We start from the raw sequence: 21,098 nt of genomic DNA on the forward strand, positions 1-21,098 counted from the left end.
GATCTTGGGGCTCTAATAACCAATCAGGGACTAGCAAAACCTGCACAGAACAGACAGAACCTACAATCTATATAATGTAATATTCTACTTCCTACTAAGACCTCCTGTTCAAAATAATCCCTGAATCAACAGACAGACAAGCCTTCTCCCACAAAAATGTTCCTGGAAGAACAAAACCTATTAAGATGCAATAAATATTGAGTAGAGAAATAGAAGTTAAAAAGAACCCTTGTATTCTGAACATTAATATTTGTATTCTGTGTAAAATGCAAAAGGGAATTCTTGCCTTCTGGTCAGAGACGTGGCCTATGCAAAAACTCTATCATGCCATGTTCTGATCCCTCTTGGACCCTTACTTCCCTGTGTGTATATCGTAAGTATATCCTAAGTCTGTATCCTCTCTCTGTACATCTATATGGTCTCAGTCTAGTTTGTTTTCTACTAATCATGTTACCTGGAGCTACTCTTGAGCGCCTGGGCCTCGTCCAATACCATGTACTGCCACTTGACACGCTGGAAATACTTCACATCCTGCACCACCAGCTGGTAGCTGGTGATGACCACGTGGAAGGGGGCGTCCTGAGTGTAGAGCGTCTTCTGTAAATGTAAGAAGGGAAAAATGAAAAGAGATACCTAATTAACTCACAAGATAATGAGGAATGGATTTTATTTTCTAAGGCTAAGTTGTTTAACAAAGTCCTACTAAAGATGTGCTTCTCCTGCGTGGTAGATGCGCAGTGAATTAAACTGTAACTTTTTAAAGTACTCACCTTAATTACAGATCATGTTAAACACTGGTCTTCAGCTTATTTAAGAGTTCTTACTCAATTCTGGACTTAAGTCCAGGTAAATGTCTATAATGGGAAAAGTGTTGTAGAAGAAAAAAGTACACTTGCCTAGTGTCTAGAAACATATATAAGATTTTATGCTCAAGAAGTTACTCAAATGAAATGGAGAAATGATTACATATGTATGTGTATGTACATGGGCGCATGTGTATATGCAGCAAGCTGAAAGTTACCTGACTCCAGAACCTCCTGATAACTTTTCTATCATGAGGATTTCCCCAATATGGTAGCACCTGGAAAAAGGACCATCATACAGATTATTTCCTACTTATAATCTTGAAAGTATCATCATAAATGTTATTCAGAATGATTTTAAAAGAACCTAAAGAATGAATATACTGCCACTAGTACTCTTCTTGAGGACTGAATTAAAACACACATACAAAACACGCGTGAGAAGGCATCAGAAAGCTACTGTGGCAGAAGAGAATTACAGAATCAAGATCTAGAAAAGAAAGTCCATCCAGAAAGTAAAGTCTGACACCTGGTACGTATCTTTCCTAATGATGTTGATCTTTTCCAAAAGTTCTAGTTGAGAAACTAAGAAATTGAAGAGGTGTTTTTTTTTTTTTTAAAGAGATGCAGGGCCTATGGAACAAAAACTGGAATTCAAGGAGAAAAGATTATCAGATCCACCCACCTTCCTGGCCTTAAGATGGGAATCATAGGATACATACCCATGGGCAGTAAAGGTCAACTACACATAGATGTGCCTTAACAAGTACTGAATCCAGCTTTGAATCATCTCAATTCCTGACAAGATTAAGGTGGGGACTTTGGATTATTAGTGCCCCCACCCCCAACCCAGTACCACCAAATTACTAGAGGCCAAAACCAAACCAAAACAAAACAAATACCACCAACCCAGAACACATATAAATCCTCTCTGGAAGAAGAAGAAAACAGACCCCCAAAATTATCTCTAGAATTTTTCCTATATAATGTTTGGTATATAATAAAAACACAAACAAAACCAACAAAAAGTCCCCAGACATACGGAAAAACTAGACCCCATAACTGAAAACCAACATGAAAAACAGATACAGGAAATAAACCCAGAGGAGACCCAGGCGATGAGAATATCAGAAACAGACTTTCTAAAAAGATGCTAATTGGTTCCTGGAATTAAAAGATAAGCTTGGGAATTTCAGTGGTGTTCCAGAAACTATAAAGTACCAAAGGGTGTATTTTTTAGAACTGAAAAATACAAAAACTAAAACTGAGAATTCAATCATGGTGTAATGACAGATTAGATGCAGCATAGAGAAAATTAGCAAAACAGATGATAGGTCAGAGGGAAATATTTAGGCTAAAGCATGGTGTAACAAAAGAATGCAAAATTCGACACTTTTTCTGTGACGTCTCTAGGTGTGGTTTTCTTTCAAGGTGCTTCTTAGGTCTATAGCTTGATGTTTTTTGTTGCTCTGGAAAATCTCAGTCACAGTGAAGTATAAATATACAGGAAGAAATGAAGATCAATGAAAATAGTGAATAGGTAATATGAATAAATCTAAATAAATTTAAAATGTATAGATAATAATAAAATGCTTTGTGGGATTTAAAAGAGAAAATATATACAAAAACAACAGCATGTGTCTCTCTCAAATAAATAAAATCTCTAAAACAACAGCAGCATGTAAAACAACAGCATTCCTCTTCTACAGAAGAGGAATGTAGTTAAAGTATACTAAAAGCCCCAGGCATGTGGGTGGCTCAGTTGGTTAAGAGTCCAACTCTGATTTCAGCACAAGTCATGATCTCAGGGTTGTGGAGCCTGCTTAGGATTCTCTCTCTCTCTCCTTCCACCCCATCCTGCTCAAGGCTCTCTCACTCTCTTTAAGAGAAAAAAAAAAAAAAAAAAGTATAGTAAAGCCCTTGTACTGTCTGGAAAGCAGTAATAGTATAAATTTATGTTACTTTTTAAAAAGTCAAGGATGCATGTTTCCTTGACTCTTGGATATTCTCCTGGGTATCTACTAAAGAATAAAATGAATGTATAAGTAGCAAGCTAAGAAGGATGAAAGACTAGTAAAATCTAACCAATCCAAAGGACATCAGAAAGGAGAAAAGGAAAGTTATAGTAGTAGAAGGAAAGACGTAGAAAGCAAACAGCAAGGCAGATTTAAATTCCATGTACCAACAACTACATTAAAAGTCAGCATAAACATTATAAACAAAAGGCAAGAAAAAACCTTAACTGTGAACAGAATGGTTAAACATAAAAGAAAGAAAAAGATACCACATAAAAACCAAAGAAAGCTCATCTATTTAATGCCAGAGATAACAGGCATGAGGCAAAAAGTCTTAACAAGAGGAATTTCATAATAATAAAAGGTTTATCAGGAAGATAAAAATAATTATAAATTTGTATACAACTCACAGCCTCAAAATGTAAAGCAAATGGACAAAAGAAAACAGAAATGGGTAAGTCCTTAATTGTAGTAATTTAAAAAAATTTTTTACTTATTTATTTGAAAGAGAGACAAAGAGTACATAAGCAAGGAGAGGAGATCATGATCCCAGCTGAAGTTAGATGTGTAACAGACTGAGCCACCCAGACATTCCTGCGGTAAATTTTAACATACTTCTTTCAATTAGTATTTCGATAGGCAGACAAAAATACCAGTAAAGATACAGAAGAGCTGAAATACACCTGACCTAACCAACACATATACAACGCTACCCTCAACAACTGCATAATACCTACTCTCTGCAGATACAAGACATTTAGAAACACTGACCATATATATGGTGGACCATAAAAGAAAAGTTCAAAAAATTTCAAAGGATTAAAACCATAAAAAGCTTATTTTCCTATCACAGTAGATTTAAGCTGTAACTTAGTAACAAGATACCTAGAAAATCTTCTTTGTTTCAAAATTAAGAACCACATTTACTTATTTATTTTAAGTAGGCCCTACACCCAATATGGGGCTTGAACTCACAGCCTTGAGATCAAGAGTCATATAGTCTACTCACTGAGCCAGACAAGTGCCTCAAGAACCACTTTTTTTTTTTTTTTAAGATTTTATTTATTTACTTGACAGAGTGTGCACGCACACTAGCAAGGGGAGCGGCAGGCAGAGGGAAAAGCAGGGAGCTAAGCAGGGAGCTGAGCAGGGAGACTGATGTGGGGCTCGATCCCAGGATCCCAGGACCATGATCTGAGCCAATGGCAGATGTTTAACCAACTGAGCCACCCAGGCACCCCAAGAACCACTCTTAAATAAGCCATGAATCAAACAGGAACTTGAAATAGAAGCCAGAAATTATTTTGAATTAAAGAATAATGCAGGGCGCCTGGTTGGCTCAGTGGGTTAAAACCTCTGCCTTTGGCTCCGGTCAAGATCCCAGGGTCCTGGGACCAAGCCCCACGTCAGGCTCTCTGCTCAGTGGGGAGCCTGCTTCCTCCTCTCTCTGCCTGCCTCTGCCTACTTGTGATCTGTCTGTCAAATAATGCAAGTGTGGCACATCAAACCTTTGGATGGCTATAGTCATGCATAGAAAGCAATTAATACCCTTAAAAACACTTACTAGAAAAAGCTGAAAATCAATAACTAAGCTCCATCCTGAGATGTTAGAGAAAGAAAAAGTGCACAAGAAAGTAGACAATAATAATAAAAGAACAGAAATGAATAAAACAGAAAACACACAAAATAGCCAATTTCAGGAATGAAAACGGAACATTAACTATAGAAAAAATATAAACCAAATGTATTACTCTTAAGGAAAAAGGAAGTCAGAGACATCGGTCATACTAGAATCATAAAACAAATGTTACTCAGATATCTGCCAAATAAAATGAACTTTCAGATGTTATCATCACAGACTTAAATATCTTTTGAATGCAAACTAAACTAACTATAAATCTGAGCAGAGTCTACATTTAACCATGCTCCCCAGAGAAGAGAACACATTTCTGACAATCTAAAGGAGTAATGGCAATAGAAACAATGAATCAATAGAGCAGAGGTCATCAAATCTTTTCTGTAAACAGGCAAATGATAACCATTTTCAGCTTTGCAGGCAATATGATCTCTGTCACAACTACTCAACTCTGCTGTTGTAGCGAGAACGCAAGCACAAATAACAAACAGGAGAGCGCGGTTGTGTTTCAACATATACATATTTAAATTTCATATACCATTTGTTATGAAATATTATTCTTTTTAAATCAATAGTTTAAAAACACAAAAACTATTTTTAGCTTGCAAGCTGGACAAAAAAACAGGTGGTAGATTCCTCAATAAGTTAAATACAGAATGACTTAGCAATTCCACTCTAAGTACACATGAAAAGAAATGAAATGAAAACAGGACACAGGACAGGTGTTCAAATGATAACTTGTACATGAATGTTCATAACAGTACTATTAACAAGAGCCAAAAGGTGGAAACAACCCAAATACCCGTGAGAGATAAATGGATAAACAAAATATAGAATGTCTAGATAATGAAAATATTATCATAAAAAGAAATAACATGTTGACACACATGCTGCAACATGAAAATATTACACTATATGAAAAGAAGCCAGATATAAAAGGCAACCTATTATACAATTCCAGTTAGATGAAATATCCAGAATAAGCAAATCCAGAGAAGCAGACTTGTGGTAGCCAGGGGCTGGAGGGAAAGGGGAATGGGGAGTGACTGCTTAATGGGGAAGAGGTTTTTGTTTAGGATGATGAAAAAATTCTACAACCAGATAGTACTGATCACTGCACTACACTGTAAATGTAGTTAATACTAGTAAACTGTACACTTTAAATTGGTACATTTTAAACATTCCATGTATGTCTGTGGGTTGTTTTGCTTCTTTTTGTTTTTTGTTTTCAAGTAATCTCTGCACCCAATGTGGGACTCAAACTCACGACCCTGAAATCTAGTTGGATGCTCTACTGACTGAGCCGTCCAGGTGCCCTCCCTCTGTATGTGTATTTCATCACAATAAAAAACCAAAACAAAACAACTAGGACAAATGAAAGTGGCAACTGGAATAGGACCACATCCTATTCCATGGCCATATTTTACTGACACTTAGAATATCCAAAGCTCAACATGCAAATGAGCACTCAGTTCCAGGCACAGGCACAAAATCAAAGGAGAGGTATCAATGACTCAAGCAGTAATGCACTGCCATCTAATGGTCAGTGCAGTTAATATTGAAAACACAACTTGTTTGCTGGAAAATTTTAAGACTTAATTTTTCAACTTCCCGATTGTTTAACATATGCTGGAAAAGAAAACTGAATGAATGAATGAATGAAATGAATAAATGCAGAAAAAATATGGCAGCTCCATATACCAAATGGCAAACTCTAGAGAAAATACTCAACAAATTGCCTTAGAATCTCATCTTAAAAATTTAAAAATAAGTCAGCAAAGTTAAAAGCTATATACCTAATGTGTGCCTTGTAAACAGTTTTTAAATCTACAATTCAGCCACAAAGATGGGGCCATAGCCACAAAGGTATCCCAAAGTGGAATATCTCAGATGTGTCCTTATTCCTTAAAAAACATAAGCGAGAAAACATCTGACTCCCCACCTCCACCCTATCCTGTGCCCTTTAAACTGCATGGAACCCATGAATTAAGGAGACCCCAAATCAGAGAGGCCCTAATAGTAACTCTTGATAAAGAATCTCCATAAAATCTTCCTCATCGTGCAGCTTTATCATCATTACTTTAGGGACAGAACTCATTTAACTGATTTTACCATTTTTACTTGCAAACAACATAATAAATCATACCCATTCTTTCTTATATCTCAATAACTTTCCACAATTAAACCCTGTTTAATAAATCTTTTCCACATCTTACCCAACTTAGTGCAACATACTTCCCTTCTGACCTCAATCTCACTTCTTTTCCTCTGAATTAGTTAAAATCAACTTTATTATCTACCTTAGACATTATAATCCCGACTAGGACTAAAGATCTGACTTTAGAGTATCAAGAAAATGAATTATTTATAAATATATGGGGGGGAAGGCAATGCCGTAATTTACAGGATATGTGCCCTGATGATATGATTAGCCAAATATCTGTTAAACCAATAAGGTAGATATTTTCTACTATGGCAGTTTGACCAAGAGTATCAATCCATCGGGCTAATGCAGCAAATAATTCAAACTGGACTTTGGCTTTCTCACTTATGAAACAAAAGGACATAATATGCTTATTGTTACTGTCAGTAACATGTTTTGTTTTTTTTTTTAAAGATTTTATTTATTTATTTGACAGACAGAGATCATAAGTAGGCAGAGAGACAGGCAGAGAGAGAGGGGGAAGCAGACTCCCTGTTAAGCAGAGAGCCTGATGCAGGGCTTGACCCCAGGATCCTGAGATCACGACCTGAGCCAAAGGCAAAGGCTTATTATTTTAAACCCACTGAGCCACCCAGGTGCCCCAGTAACATTTTTTTAAAGATTTTATGTATTTATTTGAGAGAGAGAGAACGCAAATGGGGAATAGCAGAGGAAGACGGAGAAGGCTCCCCATTAAGTGGGGAGCCTGACATGGGGCTCAATCCCAGGACCCCAGAATCAACACCTGAGGTGAAGGCAGACACTTAGCCAACTGAGCCAGCCAGGCACCCCAGTAACTTTTTTTTTTTTTAAAGGTATTATTTATTTTAGAGAGAGAGCACGCATATGCATGAGAGAGAGAGTGTGTCGAGGGGAGGGGTAAAGGGAGAGGGAGAATCTCAAGCACACTTGTTGCTTAGCATGAAGCCCAGGATCCTAAGATTATGACCTGAGCCAAAATCAAGAGCTGGATACCTAACTAACTGACCCACCCCACTCATCAGAAAGTTTTAAAGAGAATGTATCTAAAGTATTTTAGAAAAAATGCAAGAAATTAAAAACTCTTAGAGCAATTAAATAAGGCAGCAAAAAAAAGTCAGAAAGTTTATTTTAAAGAGCAATAGAAATTTTTGTTGGGTTGATTTTTACCTTAAATCTAGGAACAAATCTCGTAAACTCCTGGTGCCAATTGTTAAGTGTAGAAGCAGGTGAAATTATTAAGAAAGGTCCCCAGATATTCTCTCTCTGAAAGACAAAAATTGGGTCAGCTAACTGCAGGAAAACTGGAGATATTTAGTTCAAAATTATAATCAGTGACAAGAGCAGTTTACGAATGATACACTGTAACAAGAGAAATGGTGCCTAGTTCCCACATCTGCATACTCAGCAATAATATCCTATGTTAATAATACAGACATGGAACTGGCTCAGAAAAACTTTGAGAAAAAATACCAAGCAATTACTCACACCTCCACCACTTATAGGTCCTAATTTCTATCATTCACAATGCACTTATCATACCCTGACTTGTTTGTATTGCTTCCCTTATACGAGACACTCCTAACAATTTTACTATTACTGGAACTTTGCTTTTTTCAAAATGCTTCTATGTACATTTTCTCATTTAATTCTCAGAGAATTCCTATAAAGTAGATATTATCCCCACTCTGCAGAAGTAGAAACTAAACCTCAGAGAATTAAAGTGAAGTCAGAGCAAAACAGACCAGATAAAGTGCCCAAGTTTACATTGTTTATAGTCAATACAGAGTTCAAATGTGAACCTGGGTCTTCTGGTCCAAATAACTACAATGTCTTTGTCACTATATGAATGGCTCCGGGCAGGGGACGGGGGGGGGGGCAATATGTCAAACCATACATTCTCAGTAACTATTTTAGTCTTGAAAACCAAAATGCTTCACCACACTGTGTCACCCTGTAATGACTTTGAAGGCAAGGAGTTAGGTCCTACTGTCCTCATATGCTACAAAGTGTAGCACAGTGCTTGGTAATGGCTGATTCTCACCCCAAAATCTAGAGTGGGGAAGACAGACTACATCTACCCACCTCAGCTAGATGGGCCAGGAGGGCAATACTCTGCACTGTTTTACCAAGGCCCATTTCATCTGCAAGAATGCCATTAATGCCCTGGGGGGAAAAAAAAACACAGTCAATAATCTCTCATATTCCATCACACAGAATTCAACCTACTGTCCCAAAGAACTAATCAAATTATCAGACTTAACTTAGACAAAAGTGACTAAAAATACCATTTCAGCACTACTATGCACAGCTGTAATGATTCCTTTTGCCAACTCCATAGCTACAACTAAGAATCATGGTATCTGAGGTGAAGACGCCAAAGCCAGTTATTCAGCTAATTTAACCCAGGCCAAAAAACAATCAGGTTTACCAAGACCTAAGACGAACATGATACAAATATCCTCCAATAAAATTTCAGGTTAAAAATTTAAAGACATCTTTCTGACTCTTGTCAGAGGATAAAACTTTTCAAAGGGATGAAATTTAAAACTTTGTCTTGTGTTCATCTCACAATACACAGAACCAATGACTTTAGGAAAACATGTGACGAAAGAGAGTGGGTATGGCATAGTTCTAAAATTCACCTGTTCATAGAGATTTGCCAACCAATTCATGCCTTTCAGCTGATAGCCTTTTAATTTGCCATTAAAAATTGTAGGCTGTGGAATATCTTCCCCAGCCCGGATAGATGGGTTTGCCAGGCTGTAACTCTCCCCAAACCCAGTGCCAGACTTGTTTGCTGCCCGAAGGGCAGCTGCTCGACTTTCTTTCGCATCTTCATCAAATGACCTTGTCTGGAAAGTAAGAACACATTTGAAGAAACATATGAGGGAAAAAATGAAATTCAAATAAAGTTCATAATGATAATATATCTACTTTGTGATAACTGGAACAAAATCTCTGATATTATTTAATATATTATGTATAAAGCACAATATGCGAGGGGCATCTAGATTATTAATTCTTTTTTTTTATTCTTTTAATAGTTATTTATTTATTTGTGTGAGAGAAAGAGAGAGCGCGCGCGCGCGTGCGTGCACATGAGCGCGTGCATGAGAGGGGAGAGGGTCAGAGGGAGAAGCAGACTCCCTGTGGAGCTGGGAGCCTGATGCGGGATTCGATCCCAGGACTCCAGGATCATGACCTCAGCTGAAGGCAGTGGCTTTACCAACTGAGCCACCCAGGTGGCCTCTTTTTTCTTTTAATTCTTAAATAATCTTTAATTCTTAAATAATTCTATAAAAAGTGAAGCGGCTGCCTTCAGCTCAGGTCATGATCTTGGGGTCCTGGGATAGAGCCCTACCCTGGGCTCCCTGCTCAGCCAGGAGTCGGCTCCTCCCTCTTCCCCTCCTCCTGGCCATGTTCTCTCTCTCTCTCTCAAAACAACAACAACAAAACAAAAAAACCCCCACAATATATGAAATATTACTAATATTTTTGCTAATTTACTAATATAAACTAATTTAACAATTATATTAAGAACATGCTTTGCATGAGTAGACATATTACATGACTATAAACCATATTACAGGACTACTTGCTCCATCAAGGCATGTGTTAAAATTTGTTTAGCTGGGTTTGGTGCAAAGAAAGTCAAGTTTATCCTGACTTGGAAGCTGTTACATGGGGATCCTATGCAATATATTCCTTCCTTTCTTTACTTACTTTAATTTAATCTAACTGCAGTTTCCTTCTGATTTCATGAAATATCACTACTTCAAGAATTAGCCAGTTATTACTAAGGTGAAAGAAAGTCCTAACATACCAGTATTCTTAGATCAATGATATAGCTCTCTTAATAAGCACCAATGTGGTTTATTCTACTAAATAACTATGATGCGCTTCACACTACATTACCATGATTACTAAGATGACAAAAAAATAGGTAAACTGTCCAAGCTTCAATCAACACACTCCTAAAGCTTAGACAAGTGAATGCTCATTCTCCATCCTTCCTCGTTTATTCCTACTGCTCTAAATAGAGACACAGCCTGCACCCAACACACTCACATATATACACAACTGCCAATGCTTTTTATTGAAACTATGAATAAGACTAAAGGAAGACCACTCAACTGAAACGTTGTAGGTTATTTCCGGAGCCCCTTACAGTTTCTTTTCATTTTTAAGACTTACCCGAGCTTGATGAATATGATAAGCATTTTCAGCATTCTTCAGGGCCTGGGCTTTGAAATGGTTACTATCTGAAAAGGAAAACTTAGAGATTATCACATGTCATTAACTGATCTCCTTCAAAGATGCAACTCATACCAACATTGTCAATCCCTAATTCCCCCAATTTACTCATCCCTAAGAATGAGAGAGTAGAAAGGTTCAAATTACATGACAGAGGTAAGGACTTAGGAGTGGCTATGAAGGCAGAGGGCTGACATGGTCTCCAGTTGCCAAAGCCAGCTCACAGAAACCAACAGGAGACTGAGCTCATCTCCCAATCCTGAATTCCTTGCACAAAACAAAGAAAAGCAAAACAAAAGGGACTCAAAATTGTGACAGATTTTTGCTGGGTGAAACTATTCCCAAAGAAGAAATCCAGACATGTATGAACCCCAAGGTCCTTGCAAGTACACTTATTCTTTTTTCTGAGCTCAATGTCATCTTGATCACTATTCTCTATGAAATTCCCCTCAAATTTCACCCCAATCCCTCCCTCCCCTCCTTGTGGTCACCAAAAGACCATAACTGAGGGGTGACTGGGTGGCTCAGTCGGTTAAGCATCTGCCTTTGGCTCAGGTCATGATCTCAGGGTCCTGGGATTGAGGCTCACATTGGGTTCCCTATTCATAGGAAGCCTGCTTTTCCCTCTCTTCCCCACTTGTGCTTTCTCTCGTTCTCTCTCTCAATAAATAAAATCTTTTTTTTTTTTTTTTAAGATTTATTTATTTATTTATTTAACAGACAGAGATCACAAGTAGGCAGAGAGAGAGGGAGGAAGCAGGCTCCTCGCTGAGCAGAGAGCCCGATGCGGGGCTCGATCCCAGGACCCTGGGACCATGACCTGAGCTGAAGGCAGAGGCTTAACCCACTGAGACACCCAGGCGCCCCTCAATAAATAAAATCTTAAAAATAGCACAACTGCACAGTCTTTTTCTTATGCTGAACTTGTATCATCAAGAATCTTATTATGTGACAGATAACTTTCTCTGCTGAGACATGTTCACTGAATTCTTCTGGTAAAATACCCTCCATTTCTACTAACAAATCAAAACATATAAAATATTCCCAAACTTATAAGATCATACAAACATACACTTTCCTTTTCAAATTCTTTAATAAAGTTATTTTGTATGTCTGTTTTATTCATACTTTCCCTACTCCATGCAATAAATTCCCCTTTACTAATCATTACCTACCAATCAATACAAAACATACAAGAACTAATCATGTGTATAACCTTAGGTATAAAAAAATGGAGGGTAGTACCCACTTCCTCTACTTCCTAATTCAGGACTCACCATAATCCTCCTGTGTGATATTAACTACCACCCCTCCACCAATGTCAATTTGTCTTTGGGTAGAACTGTCTTCCAGTTTCCTTAGGATTTCTTCCTGAATTCCATCATGACCCATGTCTCGTTTGCGACTCATGAAATGGGCATACAATTCTGTCTGGGTGATTAGGAAGTTCAGTTTTCGCTGTTGCCTCTTGGCCTAAAGGAGAAGAAAGTTATTTTCACTAAACAGACTCAAATCATCAATCATATACAAAAGGTGATCAACAGAATTCACCATATCTATATATAGTTTGCATATAATTCTTTTACAAATTCTCTACCTTTAGAAAGGTAGTTAACTGCTAATGCACAATTTTATTATAATCAAGTCAGTGGTACTAAAAGCAAAGAACAACCTTTAGTTATATCTAACAATAACATGGGTTTTGCTCTCATTTACAATATGAAATCTTTTCTTCATTAGGCTTCTGTCTAAAATGCTTATTTCTTTACTGTATTACTTTCCTAGAGTGGCACTGAGACACCAACTAAACTCAACCAATGCATTTTTACCCCACAACCTGGATGTAGATATATGTGTATAGTTTTAATACCTTAAAAAATGTAAACATGTGAAAAAATCTTCTTCATCACTCAAAGTCAAAATAAGTGACTAGGAGCTACGAATTTTTCTGGAAGTCAATGCAGGAGAAGTCAATCAAAGGAAGAAAACGCTCCAAAAACAGCATATAGTTTATCTGTGATAATATGAATATAGATCAAACACACACACACACACACAAACACACACACAGTCACTGCTTTACATTAACTATTTTATAATAAAATTCATATGAGGTACAGTGGATTTATCCTTGATCCAAGACCTCCCCCCAAATGAAAAACAAAAACGTAACAAGGGAAGTCAACCAAGAAAGGAGACCAGTCCTAAAGTATGCTACATAAAACTATGCTCTCTCTTTAAGATTTTATAGTACTTGAGCCAGATTCAAATGAGTAGGAAATCTGAAAGACAGTTTAACAGAAAACGGAGTTATTTTCATAATGGAAACAGGTGTTTATGTTTAGTGTGTTAGCAAAGCTAACGTTCTATCAAGGAAACCTCTCTAAACTAAAACAAGCATTATCTCCTTTAACCTTAAAAAAATCAACTACTACGTGTTCAAATGAACACAGTGAACTAAAAGAAATATAAAAGTTTCATCACAAAGAGCTTTATTTCAACACACTGGAGAAAGACATGAAGGAAACTCATTGGTTAACTATCAACAAAAATGAGAGACTGTCTCACAAACCTAGACTAGAAGTCTGGCTGCTTGTAAAACTTCAGGATCTGTGACTAACTCTCAAATGCCTCTAAATTCAGTAAGTATTCCGGATAGCATCAAATGTTTCCTAACACACTAATATGTTTGTCTTGCATGCGAAGATAAATGTTACCCGGGGGAAATAAGTGAAATGGGCAAAATCCATATTGGTCCTCAAAGGCATGATAAAGGACGAAAGATGAAGAGCTCAGCAATGGCCACGGCTCTGCTCTGACAGGAGTACTACCCATACTTGAAAGAAAACATTAACCAATCCCCTGATTCTCTTCCTCTAGACCTCAACTTTCCTTCCACACGTCCCAACTGGTTTGCCCATGGCAACACAATGATTTTTGTTTTCCTACTCTCTCCTCTTGCTTCCCTGAACAATCTACCCGCCTACATCAGCTGACATCAAGCTTAGAAGAGTACTGGCTGTAAGTTAAACCAGTGAAACAGGTGGGGGATGGGTCTCAAAACTGGACTAGTTGTCTATTGTTCCTATCTGGCCCTAAATTTGGCAGCCAGCCCTGCTCTTCCAACAAGGAAGAAACTGCAGCCAGTACCTGGAACCAAGCCAAGATAAGCTATAAGCGGTTTTCTTTTTCTTTCGTTTGTCCCTCTTTTTCCTTTTTTTAGTCCTCCAGAAATATACAGAGGAATAAGGCTACAAAGAACAGAAAAACTTGGCATAGAAAAAGAGAGGTGAAGGCCAGAAAGAGGGCCTTACTGAAAGGATAAAAACAGAATCGCTTTATCAAACTAAAGTTACTATCCTCAAAATTATGTCTTAAAATGTTTTTTCAATGAACTCATTGATTAACTTTTAATTTATGTGGTACATACCAACCTCTCAATATGGCTGCAGCAATCAGGGTTTCAAAATTTTATACTACTGTCATACCTCCCGCATTTCCTCATCCAACTTCCGCTGCTCCAAGGCCTCCTTCTCTGCACGCTTGCGGTGTTCCTTCTCCACCTTCTCATACTTCTTCCAGTACAGAAGCATCTCCTTGGTGAGGCGGCGGGCACGAGGCAAGGTCTCTTTACAGTTCTTCTGGGCCTGCAAGGCAGCTCGACGTACCTCCTTCATGCACTGGTGGGCAAGCTGCAGATGACAATAACAGTCTCACAAAGGAGAAGACCCTAAACCAGGGCCAGCTCTCCCTGAGCTCTAATTCCTCAGTCTTGTCAGTGCACACAATCTTCCAATGGCCACATCTCTTTCTCCCCCAGAATGATTAATGTCCCCATATGGTACTGTGACCCAAACCCTGGGGTAATACATGGTAGGGGAAATCTATACACACACTGCCTTAGAAGATGGGGAAAAAAAACAATGATCTGAGATGTGCTGGGAAATTACAAAGTATTATTACACATATTAAGAGTAATAGCTACTAATGCCTATTATATGCTAGACTCCACTCTAGGCCTAACATATATTAAACTAATTCATTCTTCACAAAAACTCTATGAAGTTGGTAGTAACGATATACTCATTTTACAGATAAGTAAATCGATGATGAGTAACCAGCACAGGAAGCAGAATAACATTACCTCATCTGATCTCACAGCTTTCAAAGGAGTTGTGCTACTTCCCTCTAAAGGAAGGTACTGATATTAACATCATCATTTCTTAAAGAGACTGAGCACAGGAAGTTTCCATGATCTCCCTAAGGAATCAGAGCAGGCTATGGTCTCATCCAAAAAGGTTTAAATACCAGAAATGTGAGGAAGAGCAATTGTATTTTTAAAATAAATTGAGAACATTTAGAAATTCTCTTAGGTACTCCCAGATTCATTATCAATAGATCACAAGACACAAAAGCAGCAAACATAAATATGTTCCAGGATAACATAAAATGGGAAACAGAAAACTATAATTTACCTTTCGGCTATTGGTGAGAAACAGGTTACGAGCTGAAGCTTTCTGCTTGTTGGCCTAAAATATTTAAAAACAATTATTTCATTTAGGAGTCCTTTTGAAATAAGATTATGTAGACTGACACTGTCTTTTATTCAACTCCTCAAGGGTTAAAAAAAAATAAAGTCATCCTAATGCACTAACTCAGAACCACACACAAAACTACTAAAGCAGTATTAAGAATACTGCCTGGGGCTGCCTTAAATAGAGTCTTCTGCATCCTCTGGAAAGAATTTAAGTTATACTTAAGGCTTGAAGTGGACTAGGAAAATATAACATACCCAACATACACCATCCTGACTAAAACACACTGCTTTCCAGAGCCAATCTGCAAAGAAGGTGAGACAGTAGCCACTCACACACAGAAACTGCTAGGAGAAAGGTAAACTAGCTTCCCAGTTTGTGATTCTATCCTCCAACCAAGATAAACCTACTGCTACCATTAATTTCTCCCAACACTTAAGCTTCATCTTCTCAAACAAAAAATTCCAAGGCAGACCTAACACAAGATGACTCAGAAGCCAACAAGCCAGTCACCAACTGCTTATTTTGTTTTCCAATTCAGTTAAAACAAAAACCTCAGTAAAGAAACCTGATTTCCTAAGATGAGCCACTTGACATGGGAGAAGACACAGCATAGGCACAGCTGGGTCACTCTCTGTTAAAGCACTCTGCCCCTAATTCTGAACAAACAGTGGGTTTGAAGTTATAGACAGCCCAAATGCCATTTCTATAAAATTCCCACTTCAGACTGCTTAGGAGAATTTTTAGTCCTTTTATCAAAAACATTCTTTTACTAATGCTTAAGCAGCTACTGCCATGTTAAAGACAAAAATCTCAAATATTTCTGTTGAATTCCTGATCAGAAGTGCATCATTTAAAAAAATATGTTTTTATTTATTTTTTAAAGTAATCTCTATACCCAATGTGAGGCTTGAACTCACGATCCTGAGATTGAGAGTCATGTGCTCTATGCACTGAGCCAGCCAGGAGTCCTGGAAAAGCATCATTTTGAAGCCTCTTCACCAGATAAAACAGGGTTTTCCCATAAATCCTCCCATCAAGAATGTTCCTGTCTAAAGTTTCTCTCTAAAAATACTAACTGGTTTGGGAAGAAAGGCAATAATAATAATAATAATAATAATGAGGAATCTCATGAACCCAAATCCCAAAACACTATACATAGTAACAGGGGTATGCTATTCAAAAATTAAAATGTCATGAAAGAACACTGTGTCAGATTTAAGAGAGATTAAAGAGATGTGACAAATAAATGAAACACGGAGTCCTAGATTGGATTCTGGATTGAATCAAGAAAAAAAAGTCCTATAAAGGACATTACAGAGACAACTGATGAGATATCTGAATATGGTCTGTGGACCAGATAACAATTTTTATAACTGCACTGTTGTTCTGTATGAGAGAATGTCCTTTTTCTTAAGAAATACATATTGAACTATTACAAAGAAGTTCAGTACAAAGTGTCAAAATGACCCTCAAAATGGGGGAGGAAAAAAAAGTATGCATTTATATAACAAAAATTTGAAAAACCAAAGGAGGGGCGCCTGGGTGGCTCAGTGGGTTAAAGCCTCTGCCTTCAGCTCAGGTCATGATTTCAGGGTCCTGGGATCGAGCTCCGTGTTGGGCTCTCTGCTCAGCAGGTAGCCTGCTTCCCCCTCTCTCTCTGCCTGCCTCTCTGCCTACTTATGATCTCAATCTCTCTGTCAAATAAATAAATAAAATCTTAAAAAAAAAAAAGGAAAAAAAAAGGAAACAAAGCAAACAATTGCTAAATATGAGTGAAAGTTACATGGCAGTTCCTTGCATCATTCTTGCCATATTATTTTAAAACTTTGTTTTGAACTAATTTTAGATTTACAGAAAAGTTGCAAAAAATAATAGTTTCCTTACATCCCTCCTGCTGCTTTCCCTAGTTTTAGCATCTTATGTAACTAGAAAACAATTACTAAGAAAGGAAAATAAAACTGGTAAAATATTAATTAAATTACACGTCTTATTTGAATGTCAACAATTTTTTCCACTAAAATCCTCTTCCTGTTGCAGCATCCTGTAACAGGATCCCATGTATTTAGTTGCTTTTCTTAGTCTCTTCCTGTATGTTACATTTCTTCAATCTTTCTCTTATCTCCTCAATACTTTAGAAAGGCACCCATCAGTTACTCTATAGAATGTGCCAAAATTTGTGGTTTTCTCGTATTTTCTCATGATTGGAATGGTATTATGCATTCTGGCAAGAATACCACCGAAATGATGTGTTCTCCATGCATCACATCAAATTCACAAGGTCAAAATTTCTATTACTAGTGACTACTTAGATCATGTGGGCAAGGTAGATTCTGCCAATTTTCACCACAATAGCTACTATCTTTCTTTCTGTGCTTATATGTACGCTGAGTAGGTGCTTTTGGTTTGTGCAAATTGTGTCTCCTTTAACCTTCATCCTCTAATTTCAGTCTTCATCAATGGATCCAGTCTGCAACAATTATCACTGTGGTATTTGTGTAATGAGGGTTCTCTACTTCCTTCCTTCTGCGCTCATTAACTGGAATTCTACTGCAAGGAAGAGCTATTCCTTCTACATTACTTATTTGTTAATTTATTTAAAAGAATATTGACTCAAAGGTATTTCTTTTAATCTATATGTTAAAATTCAGTATTATCTTTTCTTTTTCTTTTTTTAAGTAAGCTCCATGCCCAGCATGGAGCCCAATCCAGGACTTGAACTCAAAACCCCAGATTGAGACCTTATCTGAAATCAAGAGTGGATGCTTAACCAACTAAGCCACCCAGGCACCCCAGGATTATTATTACCAAGGTTTGGTGTTCACTTATTCCAACTTTGACACGAGGAGCTCCTTTAGGTTACTCTTGCGTTCTTCTGACAATCCCCCACACTCAACTTTCTTCAAGCACTTCCTTACTTTCTGACACTCCAAGAAGTTTAAGGCTCATCTTACATTTTCCCTGCCAAGTTCTGGAATAAACTACTTCCCCAAGGAGCTCTAGTTCCTTTTTATTAGAGAATAAAGGTGTTTGGAAATCAAGACCTGGGCACAAGATACCCTCATTATTACCAGGGTGTCACTGTTTCTAGGCACTCCCAGCGAACAGATAGAAAATAAATACATATGCAAACTAACCTATGCATACAAACACAACTACATTTCTGTACACATCTATCTGTATACATATCAAAACCCATGAATTTCAAAGGCTTCACGTTAGCGTTTCCAACAGTATGACAAACTGGCTGTCAACCACGACATATTTGTTCAATTCTAGTATGCATTTAAAGTAGTTCTAAAATTACTCATCCACTTCTCTCCTAAGAAACACTTACTATATCAATTATAGTATTCATGTATAGTTCTTTTTGTCTTCAGCCTTACATATCCAACCAAAATACTGACTTCCTCAGTTACTTCAATGAGCCTTTTTCTTTCCCCACTCCCTGCAACTTGATTCTATTATTCATTTCTAATGCAGGTAAGCATTTGTTTCTGTCTTTATTACACTTTGCCCACAGAGCCCTTCAATCTCATTCTTCACCCACATTCTGGTTGGTTTTAATGGTTTTATTATAGGGGCATGTAGGGGACATACAAAACATCACTAGGATCCTGAAAGTCCTACATATAAAAACATGTACTTGAAGACACCCCCTCATCCCTGCTAACTGTCCATTCCCCTCTTTCTTTCTACATTTTCTCCACCTGCTCCCTATAAGAAATCAACACTTTGGTTTCTGGTTTATCCTTCCTGAATTTCTTTTGCATGAATGAGGATTTGTGTATTTTCTTGTATTCTTATTTTGCTTACATGAAAGGTAAATACTATAGATACCTATTTTTGTTTGCTTTTCTCACTTAACAGCACATCCTAGAAATTACTCCCTATCGTCTCAGAAACATTGTCCTCATTATTTCTTTTTAACTATAATAACCCACTATGTAGATCTATCACTTTTATGCCTTTTTTCTTTCATGGAGCATATTTTTGAAATGCATCCATGTCATGTAGATCTTGTACCTGTCTCATATGGGAATCATTGCAAATCATTATAACATGGGACCTCGTGTCTGGCTTATTTCTCTAAGTTCTTTGCAGAGATGAAGAACCAAGAGAATTACCAGTGAAGCTTGTGGAAAGAAGTTAAGGATCCCTAATGGGACAAAGGGAGTAGATGTTAGGATCTTGGCAGCAGCCAAAATGGACTATTTTGTGGCCAACAGAATGGTCTGGGAGAGCCTTAAAATTGAAGCATAGCTGAGTTGGAAGGAATGTATCCGATGACCTGTATGAAGCAGAGAAGCAGGGTAGGCACCATCAAGGGATGCTGGAGGGGCATCCAGGTTTCTTGGAAGAGCTGGTCTTGACTTCTACCCCAGCTAATTGCTGCTGTTTTGTTTTCTTGAGTTTTGCTCTATGGTTCTTGAACCAATCCTACAGTCCTGTGGGATCTATCTCCAGTTTTGAGGCCATTTCTTTCTAAAGGCTGGGAGCAGGGTATAGATTCTTATTGAACAAGAACTCCAAATCTGCCCACTGTTTCTCAGTGAAAACTGTGAAATTCATTCATTCCTTTGTGAATGCTTCTGGTGATTTCCTTTAAACTTGCATTTGCTGCTGTAGGCTCAGAAGTTCCAAGTGCGGCTGGTGATAACTAAAATCCCTCTCTCACAAAGTTACTTTAGGAAGGTCTCCTGCACCTGACATCCTGAGATCTTGCTGTGTTCCCATGCTCTGGTCCTGTGTCAAAAGTGTCCCTTCATTTCTTAAGAGTTTATTAATTAAAGATAACAGCCCTTTGACTGTGATGTATAATGTAAATAATGTTTCCCACTTTGTCAGTTGTCTTTTGTCATGAAAAAATTTATTTGTATTTAGTCTAATTTACCAATTTTTTTTTCATTGCCTCTGGGTTACACATAGAAACTTTTCCTACGCTGAGGTTAAACAGCAATGTAATAGCTTTCTTCTAGTCTTTGTATGGTTTCATTTTTTACATTGAGAGCCCAAATACATTTGGAGTATATGTGTGAGAAACATCTAGTTTTATCTTTTCCCAAATGGCTATCTAGTTGTTCCAACATGATTTATTAAAAAGTGCATTAGTCTACTCTACTGTTCTATTTGCCTATTCATGTGCCAGTAATACGTTGTTTAAATTATAGAGGTTTATAGTATATATTTTAATGTTTGATGGTGCTTTTTCAGTGTTTCTCTAGCAATTCTTTTTTATGGTTTTTTCTTTCTTCTTCTTCTTTTTTTTTAAGATTTTATTTATTTACTTGACAGAGAGAGATCACAAGTAGAGAGACTGGCAGAGAGAGAGGAGGAAGCAGGCTCCCTACTGAGCAGAGGGCCCAATGCAGGGCTGGATCCCAGGACCCTGAGATCATGACCTGAGCCGAAGGCAGAGGCTTAACCCACTGAGCCACCCAGATGCCCCCTTCTTTTTATTAACATATAATGTATTATTTGTTTCAGGGGTACAGGTCTGTGAATCATCAGTCTTACACAACTCGCAGTCCTCACCACAGCACACACCCTCCCCAATGTCCATCACCAAGGCATCCCATCCCTCCCAACCTACTCCACTCCAGCAACCCTCAGTTTGTTTCCTGAGATTAAGAGTCTCCTACTGTCTCCCTCTCTTCTCCAGCAATTCTT

General features: G+C 37.7%; 1 protein-coding gene across 1 annotated transcript in view; it reads right to left on the reverse strand.

Moving 5' to 3' along the window:
* INO80 (INO80 complex ATPase subunit) overlaps positions 1–21,098 on the reverse strand; it is a 135,479-nt gene that overhangs the window by 72,566 nt on the left and 41,815 nt on the right. Inside the window, exons 8-16 of the mRNA XM_080807448.1 lie at positions 15,369–15,422; positions 14,382–14,585; positions 12,171–12,366; positions 10,834–10,901; positions 9,282–9,491; positions 8,722–8,802; positions 7,807–7,902; positions 1,022–1,081; positions 455–597 (exon numbers count right to left, since the gene is read on the reverse strand). Coding sequence (XP_080663574.1) covers positions 455–597; positions 1,022–1,081; positions 7,807–7,902; positions 8,722–8,802; positions 9,282–9,491; positions 10,834–10,901; positions 12,171–12,366; positions 14,382–14,585; positions 15,369–15,422 — 1,112 coding nt within the window. The remainder of the gene's footprint in view (positions 1–454; positions 598–1,021; positions 1,082–7,806; positions 7,903–8,721; positions 8,803–9,281; positions 9,492–10,833; positions 10,902–12,170; positions 12,367–14,381; positions 14,586–15,368; positions 15,423–21,098) is intronic.

Source organism: Martes martes (genome assembly GCF_963455335.1).
Source record: "Martes martes genome assembly, chromosome: 7".
NCBI lineage: Eukaryota > Metazoa > Chordata > Mammalia > Carnivora > Mustelidae > Martes > Martes martes.